At 36.1% G+C, this 19,850-nt stretch overlaps 1 protein-coding gene across 4 annotated transcripts in view; it reads left to right on the top strand.

The window, feature by feature from the left end:
- Positions 1-18,420, top strand: part of PLPPR5 (phospholipid phosphatase related 5) — a 131,728-nt gene extending 113,308 nt beyond the window's left edge. For 2 of the 4 annotated variants that reach the window (XM_073234330.1, XM_037024484.2), the window contains exons 6-7: positions 7,381-7,517; positions 15,581-18,420. In XM_073234330.1, coding sequence (XP_073090431.1) covers positions 7,381-7,515 — 135 coding nt within the window. In that variant the 3' untranslated portion in view covers positions 7,516-7,517; positions 15,581-18,420. The remainder of the gene's footprint in view (positions 1-7,380; positions 7,518-15,580) is intronic. The other 2 variants (XM_037024506.2, XM_037024495.2) reach the window with 1 other exon arrangement.
- The last annotated feature ends 1,430 nt before the right edge of the window (positions 18,421-19,850 follow it).

The following is a 19,850-nucleotide window of genomic DNA, read 5'->3' as shown; positions in this document are numbered from 1 at the left end:
ATTACCTTATAATATAGACAAGCACTTTCTTATTTGTGTGAATAAATATAATGTTAATGACTGCATCTTTATATCATTCTGGCAGTCATTTTTATTTTTATTTATTTTATTTTTTATTGAAATATAGTTGATATACAATCTTATATATTGTTTTCAAGTATACAACACAATGGTTCAACTGTTATCCACAGTAGTAAATCTTCACCCCCAACTAATGCAGTTACTGTCTGTCAACATAGGAAGATGTTACAGAATCACTGACTGCATTCTCCATGCCCTACTACTATCCCAGTGACCAACTTATATTATGACTGAGAACTTTTGTGCCCTTTTATCCCCCTCACTCTCTCCACCCACCCACCCCAACCACCCGTTACTTCTCAGTGTCTGTGAGTCCACCCTGCAATCATTTTTAAGGAGAGGATAAAACAATGAAGGATTACAAAATCATTCCCAGTGAATCCATAGTTATACATGGGAAACTGCTCACACCCATTCATCCCCATCTTCTCTCAGGTTTATTCCCAAGTGGTGAACCATCGAAAAGACATTGCTGAGGTTTACAAAATTAATCAGAAGGAACTTGACACTATAAACATTTTTTGTAGAAAAAAAGTAAAATTTTATTTGACTAAGATCAAGAAGATAAACAATGAACCCATTCACAGTCTTAGGAAACAATCATGCTTTTTGTTGTTTGTGGTTTCTGTTAAAGAACCAACAACTAATTCATGCTTATTGTTTAAAATTTGAAATCCAAATAAGCAAATCAAAAATAAATGGGAAATATCCATATCCCACCACAGTAGTCACTTTTTTCCTGAAATATCGTTGAAAACTCCATTTCTATAGTATGAGTACATGTAGTACATGATCTCCCTGGATGTTCTTTTCTGGGCCCTGCTTTTGTTCACATAACAGTGTATCCCAGATAATGGTTACAGAGCAATAAAAGTAATAACCACATCAAGCATAACAATAAAAGCTAATCCTCAGTGAGAACTTAACATGTGTCTGGAATTATGCAAAGACCTTCACATAAAATATCATTTATAGTTGTGGGAAACTGAAAGTGGAAGTAATCTTCAATGCCTAATAAAGATAATGGTTAATTTATATGGGTTAGTACTTTTCCAATATAATTGTGTAATATTGTATGGCACAGTGATTATGACTTTGCACTCTGAAGTGATAAATATTTAATTTGTATAAAGATAAAATATCATTTTTGTGTTTATAGAAATCATTTGAGGATGTCTGATTATGTTTGTTTTACAGATAAGAAGACAGAGGTTAAATAACTTGCCCTAGGTCACACAACTCGTTTGTGTTCTGAAACAAGAATTCTCCATTTCCCATTTTCATTTCCAAATATGTCCCATATTTATCACAAAATTTTCCAAAGTATCTATCTGCATCATGGCTAATTGCGCTTATCTGCCGGAGTCCAGCTCCAGCGGGGGGCGGGGTGTGAAGCCCAAAAGGATGAGACGGAGTCGGTGCACAGAGAGACAGGACACAGAGTCAGATGGAGGTGGTTTCTCGACAAAGTGCCGATGACAGCTTTATTTATACCATTTTGCACAAGGATATGATTATTTTTTATTGTTCTGTAGATTAATTGGTATAGGCAGTTGATTAATAGAGGCAAGCTTTTTCCTTTCTTTTTCTTTCTCATCTATTCATGGTTGGTCAAGTGTTAGACAGGTGATTGTTTTTCTCTTCCTTGACCGAAACTTTTCCTATCAACATGGACTCTATTGTGTTTTACATTTGTATGCAACACAGTTTCTAAGTAGTGCATGTGACCGTAGGAGCGTGCAGTATGTAGCAGCGACTATGGAGTCTATCAGCTCAGGGTGAAATACAGGTCACCTAGTGCCACAGTTAGCTAGGATTCTTTCCCACAAAAATATTCTTAGCAGCTTTAATAAATTTATAATCAATCTAAAATCATAAAATCCTATTTTCACCTTATACCCCTTTATAGGGCACAGTAGGCAGCAAACTAAATTTCCCCTTCTTATCTACATTTCTCTTTCATCTGTGTGGATACCAAAATCTCCCTGACATATGCCACACAGGTCTTCATGACTCCACTACTGCAGGGACTAAACAAGTTCTTACATGGTGAACAATGCAAGGGCATTCATAACATAGAAACTGTTTCTGTTTTAACTACAAACCTTAAACTATAAATAATCAAGTCAAATATGATGTATGATTATTCATTTGATTTTTATACTTTATATATGAATCTCAGATTTTCTCCTTTACGTTTCTAATAAAATGCTTAAGTAGTAGGTAGATGCAGGATATAGATAGAAAGCATGATTTAGTGCTGTAAGAAGGCAAGTGTAGATGATCAGGTCTGTGCCTACAGACTAGGTATTAATCCAAGCCGAACATGGGCAACAAACATCCACGGGTGTAGACAATTTCTCTCAAAACTGGGGGGATGAGGTTCTAAGCCTCACCTCTGTTGATCCCCATTTTCTCACCTGATGGCCCCCCTGCGACTGTGCCTGCCTTAGGTTGCTCCTCCCTTGAGGAATCTTACCCGTCTCTGGCTAAAAAGCCATTTTATGGGGCCATACAGGGAGATGTAAAGCTGGTAAGTGAGAGAGAAGTAATATTCTTTGAAAAGGTTAATTTTTCACTTCTTTGCAGATTTATGCTCTGTGGCTTCTATGCCCAGCACTTGTCTTGAGGTATCTTTACTTCCTGGAAAATTATGGTACTTGGTAATCTCACATATAAGGCACAAAGTTTAGTAAATGGCTGTAATTAGGAAAGAAGAAAAAAAAACTATTGAAGTAGTAGAGGGAAGAAAACATGAGAAGATTAATTAAGTGTCAGACAGGGTTATTCTATTCAACATTCTCTCATAACTATTTCTAGACAACTTTCCATCACTAGTTTCACTAGCATTGTAATAATAAAAAAGGGGAGTAATATCAGTGGAAATGGGGTGGTCAATGTTTGACTAACAGTAGGTTTCGGTACTTTATGCCAAGATCACCATTTGGCCCCTGCGTGTTCCATTCTTCAGGAGCACTGGCCTGAAAAGCTCCTGGGAAACTTATGTTTTCATCCTTTCCACACTGCTCAGCATAGGTTAGTTAACCCTTAGCAAAAAATGCAGGTAAAAGCAAAGCCAATAGTATAATAAAAAAAGAAAAATCAAGGTGAGTAATAGGGGGAGCCAGCTGCGAAGGCCCCTGCTTTGTGGGGTTCTTCCTCCAGCTTGAGCTTCACTACACAGCTTGAGTAGCATGGCTCCCGGCACTTATCATTTTCAGTCATGATGTAGTTCAGCCAGATTTTTACTGATTGGTACCTCTTTGTGAAAATAGGCAAGTTTTTAAATGAGGAGTTTTAATCAGCTCCTAGTTGTATAAGAATTTATCATACACGTGATCCATTACTCACATGCTCTGATTCTTCTCTGTCAGATAGCATTTTAAAAAGGTAGAAAGAAATGTAATAAACAAGCCAATTAGTTAGATTAAAACACTAGTATGAAATAAGGCATGGAAACAATTAATGGATGAGATACCTTTTTTACCATTTGTTATGTAGTTTCATTTGTAATTAGATTTGTAATATATGAAACATGTAACAAATATCAACTAAGAAGTACTGTACATTTCCCAGGACTCATGAGCTTACAGTCTAGTGGGAAGATAGATAACGTTATAAGCAAATACAGAATGGAGCCCCTCTGTGCTAGAGGAGCACATAAAGGAAGACCTAGCCAAACTTAGCAATCTTGCAACATCCTCTAAGGGGAGGATGCAGGTAAGAGTACAGGGGCTAGAGACTTGGGGATGCCACTTAAGAATGTTTAGGCAGTGTCTCACCTGAGAGTTTCAGCCCTGGGCTGGTTCACTGTAGATTCAGTGAGACTGAGAAATGACAATGGAACATTTTGGGGGTAAAAGGGTTTATGCCCAGCTTTATTCTCACAGTGGTGGGTTGAGCACTAGGATCACATGTGCCTCCAGCAGTCTGCAGGTCCACAATCTACCTCCACCTCTATCTTTGCCCAGAGAACTGGGGTAGAGCTCTTAATATAGAGACTTATTCAGCAATAACTCATTGCCTACAGGTGTGTAAGCATTAGCCTAGCAGTAGGCCAATTATGTCATCAAATAACTTAGGGTCAGGTAAGGATCCTGGCTAGAGGAACTTCCATTTTCCCCACAGGTGGGGTTCCAGAATGAGTGTAAAGGAAATAGAATTGAAAAGGAGCAAAATGGTGGGCAGGTTATTAGAGTTAAGAAGGTTAAGAAATTTAAAAGAGAGTACATGTATACCCACATCCATCAAGTACATAAACACATTAAGATTAATAGACCTATGAGTTGCCTGTTAATACATTGGGAAACACTGAGTTAAAGTGTGTCTTGCCAGTGGGTTTCAGCCCTGGGCAAGTTCAATATGAATTCAATGAGACCAAAAAATGACAATGGAATGTTCTTCAGGTGGAAGGGTTTATACCCAACTTTATTCACACAGTGGCAGGCCAGTCACTAGAATTTTGTCCACTCAGAGCAAATCTGCATGCAGCAAGCTGATCTCTGCCTCTGGGCCTCTCTGCCCCCACAGCCATCTCAGTCTCTGTCCTCAGTGCTGCCACCACTCCAGTCTTGTCTCTGCTCTCTCACAGCCTTGCAGGCATGCCACCATGTTGCCCAGAGCCCTGGGAAGAGCTCTTTATATAAAGTCAGTAACAATGTATTGCCCACACATGGGTAGTGAGTGTGCCGACCAGGGCCAGGTGAAAATCCTGGCAATAGGAACCTTCACTTTCTCCACAAGTGAACCACAAGTCTTTACTACAGGTGCTCCCAACACCTTTATGCACTGAACTCTAAACAAGGAATAAATACAATGTGAAGTTGTACCTAGGGTAAGTTCTGAACAGAAATATTTTACTTTTTGGAGAATCATTCAGGATTACTGCTTTTTTAAGCAATGCTCTTTTTACCAGAGAAATGATAGCATTTAAATAAATAATTGATTTTATGTACCTGACAATGCTTACATTACAAACCAATCATTTTTCCACACCTTTAAGCATCTCAGAATGGTGGCAAAGGGAATCCTTTTATATTACATGCAGCACTTGCAAAAAGGGCAAATTTCTGTGATGTGTTCCCAGAGATTCTGATCCAGTAGGCCTAGGGATCTGTAGTGTATTGGGTATTTCAGGTGATTTGAATATGGATCCAGCAGTTGGCCTGGATCTAGTTGGGCCTGCAGAGCTTCTGAAACAGTAGTTTTCAGTAATGGCCTCACATTAGAATCATCTGGAGAGCCTTTAAAAACCCCGTTGAGGAGGCCACACCTCAAACCAATTAAATCTGAGTCTCTGGGATTGTATCAGCGTATTTTTAAAGCTCCCATGTGATTGAGATGCAGCCAAGTTTGCTCCTGAAGATCCCATGTGGAAAACCTTACGTTTTGGGCTCTTCGGGACTTGGAAATATTTTGTAAGCTCTATAGCTGGTGCTCCAATGCCTGCTGGGCCTGCTTTGGTTTAATTAGTTTATCAGAGAATGCCGCCTAGAGATTTCTCCTTTCTTTAGGGAAAAACAGTTTTCTCAGCAAGTAGCTCTTAGACCATTTCTCCACATAGTACCAAAAGGAAATTCCTGAATGGAAACAGAACTATGAGTTAATATAAAACTCTGAACTGAAACAGAACTGCTGTAAAGAAAGAAATGGTTCAAAATAAATCTTTCCCGAAAGAACTCTGGTTCTATCACATCCCCAGTTTTTTAGGTCTATATGCCCAATTTCTTAAAACAAGAAATTACTTAACATGAATTTTGCCATCAGTTTCACAGCCGCATGTCTGAAGTTCTCCAATAATTTCTTCATAGACATTATTTCTCTTTACTAAAATACCAACTTCACCATCTTCCAGGAGAAAAACACAATGTGACAAAGAAAAGGCTTAGCGCCCACACCCCTTGCATTACTGCTTTTCCACCTTTGCTTCTCTTTCCCATCTTGCCCTCCTCAAAGGACACAAAGAGTGAAGGAAGAAAGCAAATAGCAAAATGAAGAGCACCAGTATTTGGGAGTATGGCATCCATCCACTTACCCTGATAAAATATAGGTTGCATCTATATGGCATCAGAATTTTTATAGGATCATGATTGCTCTTAGTGCTAGATGTTTTTCAGAATTAAAAATATATTTTAGGGGAAAATGCTGTGTGTTCTGTTACATAAGTAGGGTCTTGGGCAGCACTTTGTAGTCAAAGACAGATATTTCTATATAAATGGAGTATAAATCACCTCACAGTAATTTAGATGTGGCTTTTACCATCTTTCTTGCCAGTGGGTTTCAGCCCCAGGCAAGTTCACAGTAGATTCAGTGAAACCAAGAAATGACAGTGGAATGTTCTTGGGGTAAAAGGGTTTATACCCAACTTTATTCTGCCAGTGGTAGGTTGAGTACTAGAATCATGTCTGCATACAGTAGTGTGCAGGTCCATAATCCACCTCTGTGTCTGCCTCTGCCCAGAGAACTGGGCAGAGCTCTTTATATCGTGGCTCAGTCAGTAATAGCTCATTGCCCACGGGTGTGGAAGCATTAGCCTAGCAGCAGGCCAGTTACATCATCAAGTAGTTTAGGGTCAGGTGAGGATCCTGGCCATAGGAACTTCCATTTTCCCCACACCATCAACTAAGTTTGTACCAATCTTATAAAGACATTTGCTTTTAAGGTTTGTTTGGCTATTAGAATTGTAAACTATAGCACTGTGAGATTCCAACCAATTATAAAGTTATTGATGTTTTCCTTTAGCTTTTTCTTTCTTATTTCCTTTATTTCTTATCTTGTTTCTCTGGCATTTATAGACTACTACAGTGATGTGTTTGAGTAAAGACAAGGTCCCTTGTGCTTATAATCTCATTTCATTTTAAGGAGAATCCTTTCAAGTAGGTATTATTACCTCCATCTCACAGATGAGGAAGCTGGGTCTCTGAAAGGTGTAATTGCTCATGAAAATTTCATTTGTTAGGGACCTCACCTTACCACGCATTCACACTACTTGCCTTCAGAGTCCACCCACCCCAAAGCTTCCTTACCAATGGAGCTGCAGGCATAAATGGTTGAATTAAAGGTATTTTATTCATGGATCTTATTTTATGTTTAGGTTCAAAACCTAAGATGATTGCTAACAACCTCCTATTTAAACACAAAAGCTGTTGATTATCATCTTGAAAGAAAGAAACTGGAACAATATTTAGCCTCGGTATTTGGTCTAACAATGTAACAAGATAGAACTTAATTAGCACTTTGCCCAAGTACAATGTCACTATTTAAATAAGCATTAAATAATATATGAAACACATTTTGTAGGTGTCCCGAATCCAAACTATTGAGAATGGTCAAGAAGAAAATTCACAGGGAAGGTCCTTTAAAGACTGTCTTGCAAGGCTCTTCAGGTGGATAATGGGAATAAGCCACTGTGAGCACCTTCAATTAAGGCAATAAACGTATGTGCGCTGGAGCGCACTGGTGTTACTGTTGGGTTGCAAAGCTAAGGCAAATACAGAAATACGTCCTTCTGTGCAGGCTTTGTTACATCCAAAAATCTAGGTACTAGATTCTTGTTGTTATTATTATCTTTCAATTATATTTTATTTTTTCACCAATTTCTCATTCATTCATGGGAACATTCCTCAGTCAAATAGCCCTTAATAATAATGGCTATTTTTGTTTTCCTATCTTTTTACACTTCCCCTATTTTTTCAAGGGAAATGGTGAGTGGCATATCTTGTCAGATGGCAAGTCATTGCCATATTTTCATGTCATAAATAAATGACAATTATGTTTTAAATAACATTTTTAAAATTTACAGAGTACAATTTTTACAAATGTATAGAATAAATAGTAAAACAGATTTTCGTGTAGAATTTAGAACTTCAAAACTGACATTCTATATAGACTTTAGAATTTACCAAATTTAAGAATCCAAAAATACTTTCAGAAACGAGTGTTCGTTTCTCCGTGGGACCTCTGCACTCAAGGACTGGATTCAGTATTTTGCTGATTGATTTGCTGTGGACTTGCATGAGCACTTTCTAATGTGTGTAGCATACTCTAATCTTCAACTTTTTGGGCTGAAGCTCTGACATCTCCACTGTAATTTACATCTTCATATGTGTAATTGCAGAAGGCACCAGTAAATTGCACTGATAAATTTTATGACCATTTTCTTCTTGTGACTTTGAATTAAATTTTTATGCATGAGTTTTTGGTTTGCCTACTACATATTTGCACTATCATCCACTAATAAGATTTACTATTGCAGATTAAGTATTCAGCCAGATAAAAACGAGAAACCCTTTGTCATCTAGTTTGCTTCATAAGGAGTCCATTCCTCAGGACAGGTGATCTGAAAGTATTAAAAGCAAAAATTCTGTCGTTTTATATTACTGAGAAAAGTGCTAGTGGAGAAATGAGCTCTAGTATGACTTCCTGCATAGGAATTATGCCATTTGTATAATTCAAATCATGCATTTACATACCTTGCTAATGTAATTTATAATATAGAATCATTGAGTCTTACATATGGTAAGGACCTTAAATAATTAGCTTTCTCTATATTCCTTCTGGGAAAACCATCTCTATGCTAGAAGAGAATTAATCTTATTTTTGAAATCTTACTGAGATAAGTAATCCATCTTCTTCCTATGATGTGGGTTCATTTGCTCTTAGACAGTGAAATTAATGAACAGATGGCCCCTGTGCTTTCTATATACTCCTTTCGTTACTTAGAACCTATTATTAAATTTGCTCTTCCCTATGTACAGTCATTTCAGTGTTTTATTTTCATCTTTTTATCTTTCTGCTAGTGATCACCTTTAAATGTTATGCCTGAGCAGAATCCTTTCAATTCCAGTCAAATAGGAACAGTCATCATAGAGGTTAAAATTTAAGTGTGATGTCAAACTGAAAGGATGCTAATTGGAAAAAGCTGGAGTTTCCCCAGAGCCCTGGGATATAAAAATGTAATCAGTCTGGAAACAAACTGTTACCCCTATCATTTAGCTTGGTAATGACTTACAATAGGAAAAGGGCAATATCATTTGGAATTGATGGGCAGTAAAGCCAGATCTACTGACCACTAAAACATGATTTTAAATGCCAAGACTGAAGTCAGTGTTTCCTAGATCTCCATAGCATACTTACAGTTTTAAGTTCAGTAGCACATTTCTAAAGTGACTTTATATCTTTATTTGATATAGTCCCAACTTAAATCTGTTGTCCCTGTGTATTATTAAGCATCTCCTTTCCCCACAGTATGTCCAGGATTAGATGACAATTTACATGATTTCCCTATGCAAATCATGATTTCCCTATGTAATGTCATTGCACATTCTTTGTCACTCTCTCCAGCTTGCACCTGTCACTTGGTTTTTTTTCTCTGCTTCTGTCCTGTCTTGCACTGATTATCAGTGATTTGTTTCTGATACTCTCTGTGCTTTAAGGTCTTTTAATATTTCAGTTCTATGGTCCAAGGTAGTGGTTGTCCCATTCCCTTAGGGTCATTCTCAGCAAATTAAATGAGCTCTATGGGATACCTCATTATCTGGGACAAGGAAATGTGGATACCTAAGCCAGTGGCCTTTGGAACACCACCTATTTTCTCTTTTTTCTTTATTACCTTTCCTTTCTTTCTACTGTCACTTTTTACCCTTTCCATAACCACCAGTTGCTACTGACTAATTAATCTTCAATTTATATCTTAACATGCTTCCAGCAATTACTATGTGCTAGGTACTGTACAGAGGTGTCAATACTTATCCTGTCAGTTTTGTGCTGAAACACTGTACATCAAATTGTATTTTCTTAGTTCACAGATTTCAAGTCCCTATGCGACCACTGGAAATGAAACTATGATGCACTGTTTCCATGGTTTTTATGGCTTTTATTCAATCATAGGACATTTCATAACACTGACAAGTCATTTTTTTTAATTTTGATATTGTTAATGTACAATTACAATTACTTGAACGACGTTATGGTTACTAGACTCCCCCTATTATCAAGTGCCCCACACATACCCCATTACAGTCAGTGTCCATCAGTGTAGTACAATGCTACAGAATCATTAATTGTACTGACAAGTCTTTTTTGTCCTAAAATCATGCTTGTGCTTCTATAGGGAAAAATCAAGAAAACTCAGAGATGAATTGCTAAATTCACCAACATTTTCACCATACTTTTTTTAAAGAGAAATTTAAGTTTCTAAGGTCTTATCAGGAGTTAGTGGATAAGATAGCATATATACTCTGTTCACTACTGATTTTTACCGATATCGTTTCTCAAATAACACCTTAAGCAATACAGTGATATCCTTCTACTTGTGGTTTAACATGCCTAAACTCAGTGAAAATGAATTTTAATTTCTTCACACACATTTAAAAACATTTTAACTGGTTAAAACACTTTAACTTGCAAATAGCTACATATCCATGGAAGAAATCTCATGGCAGGCATTCATTCAATGAAATTCTATTTATGATGTCTCTGACTTATAAAGAGTCAATACAAGAAAAGCATTCAAAATGTGTAAAATATTGGTAAAACACCTTTGTATTACTGCTATTATTTGTGGGAGCTATCGCAGATCTTAGCTCTTGAGATAATCCTTTATGTGGCATGATTATGTCACATTGATTTTTCATTGTAATTTTTCAGAAGCCATGATACGGCCTGATGTATGTCATGTTTGAATCCATTTAAATATTAGCCATTCTACAGGATTTCTTTGTACACAATTCTGTTGCTTTAAAAATAAAGTAAAAAGGCTCTGTAGAGAAAACTATGGTTAGAGTAAACAACAGATATTCCAATTGTAGTCTGTATTCATACATCAAAAATGTATGGATAGATGTCATACATTTGGATAGATGTCAACGTTTGGATAGATGTCACCAAGGTGGCAACATAAGTTGTTCCTGTTTTGGCTCCTGCACAAGGAGAACAACTAACAATATTCAAAAACAAGGTGCCACTGAGAGAACCCTAGAACTTGGGGGTGAGACTGAAGCTCCCCTACATCATGGAGACAAGAGAGATTGCATCAGAAGGGAAGTGACTACACATGGACAGCATTGACCCTCCCCCAGGATAATGCAGTACTCCATGGAGTGCTCTCCTTTGAGCCTCTGTTTCCTCCAGTGGAAAAAAGGAACAACTGGCCCCTGTCAGCATTGCAGGTCATTTTGTTTGGAAGTTCCTTCTCTGATTTTATGTCATGGGGATTGCAGGTGGACCTTCAGGGGCCATTTAATCATGTAGAGCAAAAATAAACAGCTAAAAGGAAAAGTAAACAGTAATGCAATAATAGTTGGAGAATTCAATATACCACTCTCAACAATGGATCACCCAGAGAATCAATAAGGAAATAGATTTGAGCAACACTATAGATAAATGTACCTAAGAGACATACAAAAGTATTCTATCTAGCAATAACAGAATACACATTACTCCAAAGTGCACATGAAACATTTTAGAGAGACCAGGCATTAAGCCACAACTCTTAGCAAATTCAAGAAGATTGAAATCATACCAGTGTCTTTTCTGATAGCAATGGCATGAAACTAGGAATCAATAACAGGAAATAATAGAAGGAAAACTGGAAAATTCATGAATACATGAATATTAAACAAAACTTTTCTAAACAAACAATTCTTCAAAAAAGAAATCAAAGGGGAAATTTCTTGAGTCAAACAAAAATGGAAACATGCATACGGAACTTGTAGGATGCAGCAAAATCAGTTCTAAGAGAGAAGTTCATAGAAATAAATGCCTACATTAAAAGCAAGTGAGATCCTAAATAAACAACCTAACTCTACACTTTAAAGAATCAGTAAAAGAAGAGCAAACTGAATCCAAGCTTACCAGAAGAAAGGAAATTATATAATCAAGATTAGAGCAGAAGTGAATGGAATAGAAAAAAAGAAAAAGACTTGAAAAGTTTAACCAAATTGGAGTTGATTCTTCGAAAAGATAAAATTGACAAGCTCTTATATAGACTAGCCACAGAAAAAAGAGAGAGGACCCAAATCAATACAATTATTAATGTAAAAGGACACATTACAACTAATACCACAGAAACTCAAAGAGTCATAACAGGATACTATGAACAACTGTATCCCTAAGAACTGGAAAACCTATAAGAAATGGAAAAATCCTTGGAAATACATGACTCACAATGACTGAATCAGGAAGAAGTAGAAAATATGAACAGATTCTGATGATTAGTAGTAAGGAGATTAAATCAGTATTAACAAATCTCCCAAGGAAGAAAATTTCAGAACCAGATGGCTTCACTGGTGAATTTTACCAAATATTTAAAAAAGAATCAACACCAATCCTTTTAAACTCTTCTAACATCTCAAAAAGAAGGGAATATGACCAACTCATTTTGTAAGGTCAGCATTCTCCAGATATCCAAACCAAAAAGGATGTCACTAGAAAAGAAAATTACATCCCAGCACCCTGGAAAAATATAGATGCAAAAATTCTCAATAAAATACTAGCAAACTAAACTTAGCAGTATGTTAAAAGGATAGTTCACCATGCTCAAATGGGATTTATCTCTGAGATGCAAGGATGGCTCAACATATGCAAATCAATCAATGTGATACATCACATTAATAGAATAAAATAAAAGAATCATATGACCATCTCCATAGATGCAAAAAAAGCTTTTGACAAAATTCAACATCCATTCATGAAAGAAACTCTTAACAAATTAGGCATAGAAGGAACATACTCAATATAATAAAGCACACAGCTAGTGTCACAATGGTGAAATGTTGAAAGTTTTTTTCTCTAAGATCAAGAACAAGACTAGGGTGCCCACTCTTACCACTCCTGTTCAACATAGTGCTAGAAGTCCTACCTAGGGCCACCAGGCAAGTAAAAGAAATAAAAAGTATCAGAATTGGAAAAGAAGAAATGAAATTATCTCTGTTTGCAAGTGACATGATTTTATATATAGAAAATCCTAAAGACTCAACCAAAAAACTGTTAGATGTAATCAATGAATTCAGTAAAATTTCAGGATACAAAATTAACCAGCAAAAATCAGTAACATTTCTACATGCTGACAATAAATATTCTGAAAAAGAAATAAAGAAGTTGATACCATTTATAATAGCAACAAAAACAATAAATTGAACTAAGAAGGTCAAAAATCTCTACTCTGATAACTATGAACATGGATGAAAGAAATCAAAGAAGACAAATAAATGGAAAAGTATCCGATGTTCAAGAACTGAAAGATGTAATATTGTTAAAATGTCAATACTACCAAAGCCATCCATAGTTTCAATGCAATCCTTAAGATTCCAATGATATTTTTTATAGGAATAGAAAAAATCCTTAAATTTATATGGGACCATAAAATGTCCTGAATAGCCAAAGCAATCCTGAGAAAAAAGAACAGAACAGGAAACATCATACTTACTGATTTCTAGCAATACTACAAAGCTATAGTCATCAGAACACTATAATACTGGCATAAAAATAGACAAATACAGATCAAGAGCCCAGAAATAAACCCAAGCATACGATGTCAAGCTTTGACAAAGGAACCTTGAATATTCAACGAAGAAAGGGCAATTGTTGAATTAATGGTGTTGTGATAATTGGATGTTCACATGTAAAAGAATGAAACTACACCCACATCTTACACCACTCACAAAAAATAACTCAAAATGGATTAAAGGCTTATGTGGAAGACCTGAAGCCATGAAATTTACAGAAGAAAACAAAGGAATAAAGCTTCTTGACCTGGGTCTTAGTAATGATTTTTTGGTATGACACCAAAAGCATAAGCAACAAAATAAAAAATGAACAAATGGGACTCCATCAAATGAAAAAGCTTCTGCACACACACACACAAAAGAACAAAATACAAAAACAACTATTAACAAGGTACAAATAAACCTGCAGAATTGGAAAAAGTATTTGCACACCATAAATCTGATAAAGGGTTAATAACCTCAATATAAAAAAACTCACAACTTAATAGCAAAAAAGTAAATAAATAACCTAATAAAAAAATAGGTAGAGGATCTGAATAGACATTTCTCCAAAGAAGATCTACAAAAGGCCAACAAGCACATGAAAGGATACCCAGCATTGCTAGTCATTAGGAAAATACAAACTAAAACCAGTAGGTATCATCCATGCCTCTTAGACTGGCCTTCATCAGAAAGACAAGAAGTAAGAAGTGCTGGCATGGATGTGGAGAAAAGCGAACCCTTGTTCACAGTTGGTGGGATTGTAAACTGGTACAGCCATTATGGAAAACAGCTTTGAGGATCCTCAAAAAATTAAATCTCCAAATGCCACATGACCCAGAAATTCCATTTCTGGGAATATGTCCAAAGAAAATGAAAACACTAACTTGAAAAGATACCTGTACTCCCATGTTCATAGGAGCATTATTTACAATGACCAAGACATGGAAACAACCTAAGTGCCCACTGATGGATGAATGGGTAAAGAAGTTGTGTTTTCCATGAATATATACATATATACATATGTATGTAATGAAATGTTATTCAGCAACAAAAAACAAGGAAATCCTACCATTTGTGACAATGACGGACCTTGAAAACATTATGCTAAACAAAATAAATCCAAAGGAGAAAGGCAAATGCTGTATGATCTCACTTGTATGTGTAATCTGAAAAAAAAAAAAAAGACAAAAAACCCCCACAAACTCACAGAAAAAAAGATCAGACTGGGGTTACCAGTGGCAAAGATATGGAGGAAGGGGAATTGGAGGAAGGTGGTCAAAAAACACAAATTTCCCAGTTGTAAGTTAAGTAAGTACTAGGGATGTAGTGTACAAAATTCTGATTATAGATTAACTGTATGATATATAGGAAACAGTTCTCATCACAAGGAAAAACTATTCCTTTATTCTTGTTTTTCTTTTTATTATATCTATATGATGGAAGTTAGCTGACCCTATTGTGATAATCATTTAGCAACATATGTAAATCAAGCCATCATGCTGTACGCTTTAAATTTATACAGCAATATATGTCAATTCTCAATAAAATTGGGGAAAAAATGAAGTGTTTAAGTATATCTTTGTCAACTAGCAAATGCCATTTCAATCTGAACATTCCACCATCTCATTGTGTGCCATCTCTCTCACAGGGAGCAATTAATCTGGAACTCTAGTGTGCAGCATTAAAATTCCATTAACACCGAACAGAATATTAACACGTCTGGCATTGCCTCTCTTACCTCACCAAATTTCATTTTAATTTTGAACAAAGCAGGAATAACATTTTAGTCTCTTTGGTTAATTAAGAATATTGAATAAAATATATCATTAGCAACTAAATTTACATAATAATACATAGAACTTAGTTGAATAATGGTGTATGTTTTTTTCAAAGTAAACATATATGGGCTACAGTTATATCTTAGGCTAATGATAGTTTGTAAAAGCACTAACTATTTTACAACACCAACTTTCCCAAGCTTCTGACTATGTAATTCCTTTTTCTTTTGACAGAACCACATCACCGCCTTTGCAGAAGTCACATGATATTGAAGCAAGCGGTTTTTCACTGCACTGGACATCATCCCTTTTCACCATCCATTCATAACACCCAAAGTTTGATTACAAAAGAAGTTTGTAAAGTTGTCTAATAATTTTTTAATTTAAAAATCATGTCAACTTATCTGTTTCCCCCACTAGACTGTGAGCTCCTCAAGGGCAGGACTGTGTCTTTTCTTCTCTGTATCCCCAGCACCTACAGCAAAGCCTAGCAGAAAGTAGGTGCTCAGTAATGTGATGACCAAATGGACAAATTGATTCCTAAATAAAACATTCACTTTAGTTTCTCGCAGAATCACTGAGACTACACGAAAAGTGACCTCTACACAAGTCATATTTGTATAAGAAATCCCTCCATTTGGGGCTAGTGCAGCTTTTTAAATTTTTCATTTATCTATTCACCAGTATACCACATTTCATATGAAGTGGACTTTGAAGGTCATGGGGGTTTTGATTTTATTCAGCATGACATTATTTCCATTCTAACAGATTTCAGCGTGTGAAATTATTTTACTTTTAGAAAGTATGTTCTATACTAAAAAAATGTTTGCACATGATATTATGCTGTGTTTCACTTAAAATATCGTTCATACTATACATTCTAAGACTGGTGCTTCTGCTTTTGAAGGGGAAAATGCCAATTTTTACTGTAATAAGTAATGTATCATAATTAAAAATTATTTATTTGGACTTTTGTTCCTGACAATTGTGGTCTAATTGTTGACTTGTTGCTTTTGAATGCAGGCAGTGTTTAGGATAGTTTAAGGACTAAATTCATCAATCCTACCTACTTATTGAATAATTTTCCATTGATAATAGTGTCTTCAGAGCTCAAAGTCTCCATTTTCAGGTTTTTTTACCTATAAAGATTCCTAATAATTTAAGTAGGGGAGAGCCAACCCTGATACATCATTTAAATTATATAAATGCCAGAAATGTGGTTAATTTATTTGACTTTGCACTTGTGTAGCACTTTACAGTTTACAAAGTACTTTTTATTTATAATTTCATTTAATTCCTCACAATAACCCCATGGAAACAGTGAGAAAAATAAAGCGAAAGCAGGGTAAATAATGTGCCCAATTTTACAAAACTGATAAGAAGCAGTTAAAAGTTAAATTCATATTGTCTGACCCCAAACTAGTATTGTTTTCAAATATACCACAACTGCCATGTCATTTTGGAAGCATGAAGGTCTTTCAGAGGTCAGCAGAGTCCTGGACAACTACCTATGTTTTTAAAAATGAAGAAATGCCAAAATAGAGTACAAAAGCTATGCTATATTTTAAATATTTATGTTTTAAGAAATGAGCACTTTTCAAATATACAACAGTATAGTAGACTATTTTTAATTCTATTTAAAAATAATGTCAAGAGTCTAGATGTGAGGTCTTTTATAAAGTCAAAACCTAAATCAGATCTCTCTCCTGCCAGCCCTGCCTCCATGCTCTAACCCCTACCCCCCAGGAGAGTCCCCAAGGGATATACCTTATACTGAGCATGTAGAATTAAGGATGAAAATCATGATCACATAAGGAATATGAACTGGACTACGAGAAAACCATTTAAAGTACTCCTTAACAAAAATTATTCCATCGTTAAAGCTACTCTTGAGTGGTTTGTCTTACATGAACAGTAGTTCATTGACTGAAATGAATCTTCCTAACCTTGACAGTACTAAACAAAATAAACTTTTAATATTATCTGTAATTTCAGGAGAAATCCACAAATGAATATAACCAAAGACTTGGCCATTACTCCCAAAATAGATGTTACCTGCTCTATTTCCATCATTGTGGGAGTTAAAGCACTTCTCGTCAGGCCAAAACTAGGAAATCCATATTTCTACCAATTTCAGACTTTTATAGCAATTACAGTTCTGTGGCATATTTAGAACATGAGAAAAGTTGGACCATGTTGATCCTCTTTTAAACACTTTCAGGCAGTAACAGTAATGAGGAATTCACTTACCGGGAATGGACGTGAAAGGGGTGATCGTGATGTTTTAGGAGGCAGGGTTACCAGTAAGACTTTGAGAGGTACATCAGTTCTAGTGTCAGTCTTCCAAGGAGCCATTAGGAATATTTTTCCTGTTGAAAGCCTGAGCTATATATTCATATGTAAATTGTATATTTGCACTTTACTAAACTTGGTAGGAATTCAGGAGTCAGAAACTGCTCAGAAATTAAACCCAGATTTAACCCAGGATCAGAGTAAGGTCATCTCTAATATTAAACGTCATGGGCCCTTGGTTGTGCAGTGAAGGGTCCTACCAGGAAGGAAATTCAGAAGAATGAAAAGATACACATGCATAAGGGAGAAAGCAAGCAAAGAGCCCTTAACCATGATGCTATTACTAGGAATAATGAAAAACACACTGAAGAAAATACTAATTTGTAAATATGTACATATATAGACTAGTAAAAGCAGGCAAACATGTATCTTTCTAATAGATCTTTTTATTCCACTTACTTGGGGCCCAGGTCAGTATAAATTGGTCAGCCTGAAAATTTCAGTAGTCTCTGTTTGCATGGCAGAAATTCTGCTCATGTTTTATCTGATTCCTAAGATTATTTTAAAGGCTCTTTTATGTTAAAAGAGAGGTGAACCTTCTTTGACAGACTTTGTCTACTCCACTTCTAACTGGGCCTCTCTTTTCTCAGGATCTGTCCTAGCCAAATATCACAGCTACATTTACCATACAATTACCTTTGTGAAAGAACAGTAGGGGAGGAAATAATTCTCTGCTGTGTATTGTATTTTTCAAATAAAATTTTAAAAATTAAATTCAAAAAATTGTTTGATTTTTTTCTTTGTCCCACATAAATCCTTTTCTTGAGGACAGAGAAATAGAACATGCTTGTTACTGTGATGAAGTCACGTTGTCAGAGTGACTGGAGAATGTTTGGAAAGGGACCCAGTAGTTCAGATTAGACTGTTCTTTGGGCAGTAAGTGGCCCTCTGCATCCCATGGCCCATCCTGAGATCTCATCAACCTTTTTATTGCAAGTCACACCCCCCTGGAAACTTTCTGGAACTCTGAGCAAGTCAGTCTACTACCTACTCTGCCTCCTATGCACAAACAAGGTGCTAAAGTAGAGGTGCAAATGATCTTGCTCCTGCCTCTAGGGTATTGTTTACTAAATTTTGCTTGTATGCTCTAAAAAGGTGCCCTGGACATATACCAAATCATTCCATTTACACCTTGCAAAACATGAACTTCTCACAATATCAGGCCTAGGCTTTCTAATGAATTTTGTGAGTAATGATTCCTTTAAAACATCAATAAAAGAAATTTCTTCCAGGTGGTAAGTGAATGATTCTCTTCTAAGAAAAAAAAAAAAAAGAGTATTCATATTCTTGCCTGTACCATTCATTTTGTAGTCTAGATGTTTCTTAGTAGGATAGAGCCTTTAGGACATGGTAGAGTTTTTATAAAAAATTAAATCTGCTCTCCCCACACCAAGCTTTGTGACCCATGGATGGATTATAGGATTAAATTCTAAACTCAGATTGCCATTTTCGAATCTGCGGCCTTGCTCACAAGGACCTCTAGAGAAGAAAATATGGGTGAGTGCATACACACCCTCTCCTGCATTCAGATAAAAACCCAAAAGTTGACCTCTTCCACATACCATTCCTAAAGAAGGTGATCCTGACATACACCATCCTCTGGCCGGTTTACCTTCATATTGTTGCCTTTATAAATGTGCTTCCTTTTGCACTGAAAGTATCATGGGAAAAGGGGAAAAGAAATGTTTTTAAATTGATCCTTTTTTAAAAAGGGACACTTTTTGAAAATTGTGAGACACTTTGAGTATTACTCAGTTTTCCCTAGAGGTATTTCTCCTGCTCTAGAAGGCCTTTCAGCCTTCTTTCATTCAGCAAATATTTACTGACTGATTTTGTACACCTGCAATGTGCTGACTAAACAGTGGTTAGAAAGACAGACATGGTCTCCACCATCCCAGGTGGGCAGTTGAGCAACCCCCACATTATTGGCATCTGAAGAGGTGGAAGAATTGGCTTGGATTTAACTTAATTAGTTAATTTTTAATCACCATGGTTTAATAACTGTGGGTAATTGTATAAAGTACAAACATTGCTGCTAATTCTTCTGTGCTCAATATGAGCAACACTATGTAAAAAACACATGAACACTGTGATAGGTGAAAAATCATGCCTCTTTTTTTAGAGTCTGCCAGTGGTTACCACGCATTTCTTA

This window comes from Manis javanica, chromosome 4, assembly GCF_040802235.1.
Source record: "Manis javanica isolate MJ-LG chromosome 4, MJ_LKY, whole genome shotgun sequence".
Lineage (NCBI taxonomy): Eukaryota > Metazoa > Chordata > Mammalia > Pholidota > Manidae > Manis > Manis javanica.
This window is presented reverse-complemented; position numbering and strand designations above follow the sequence as displayed.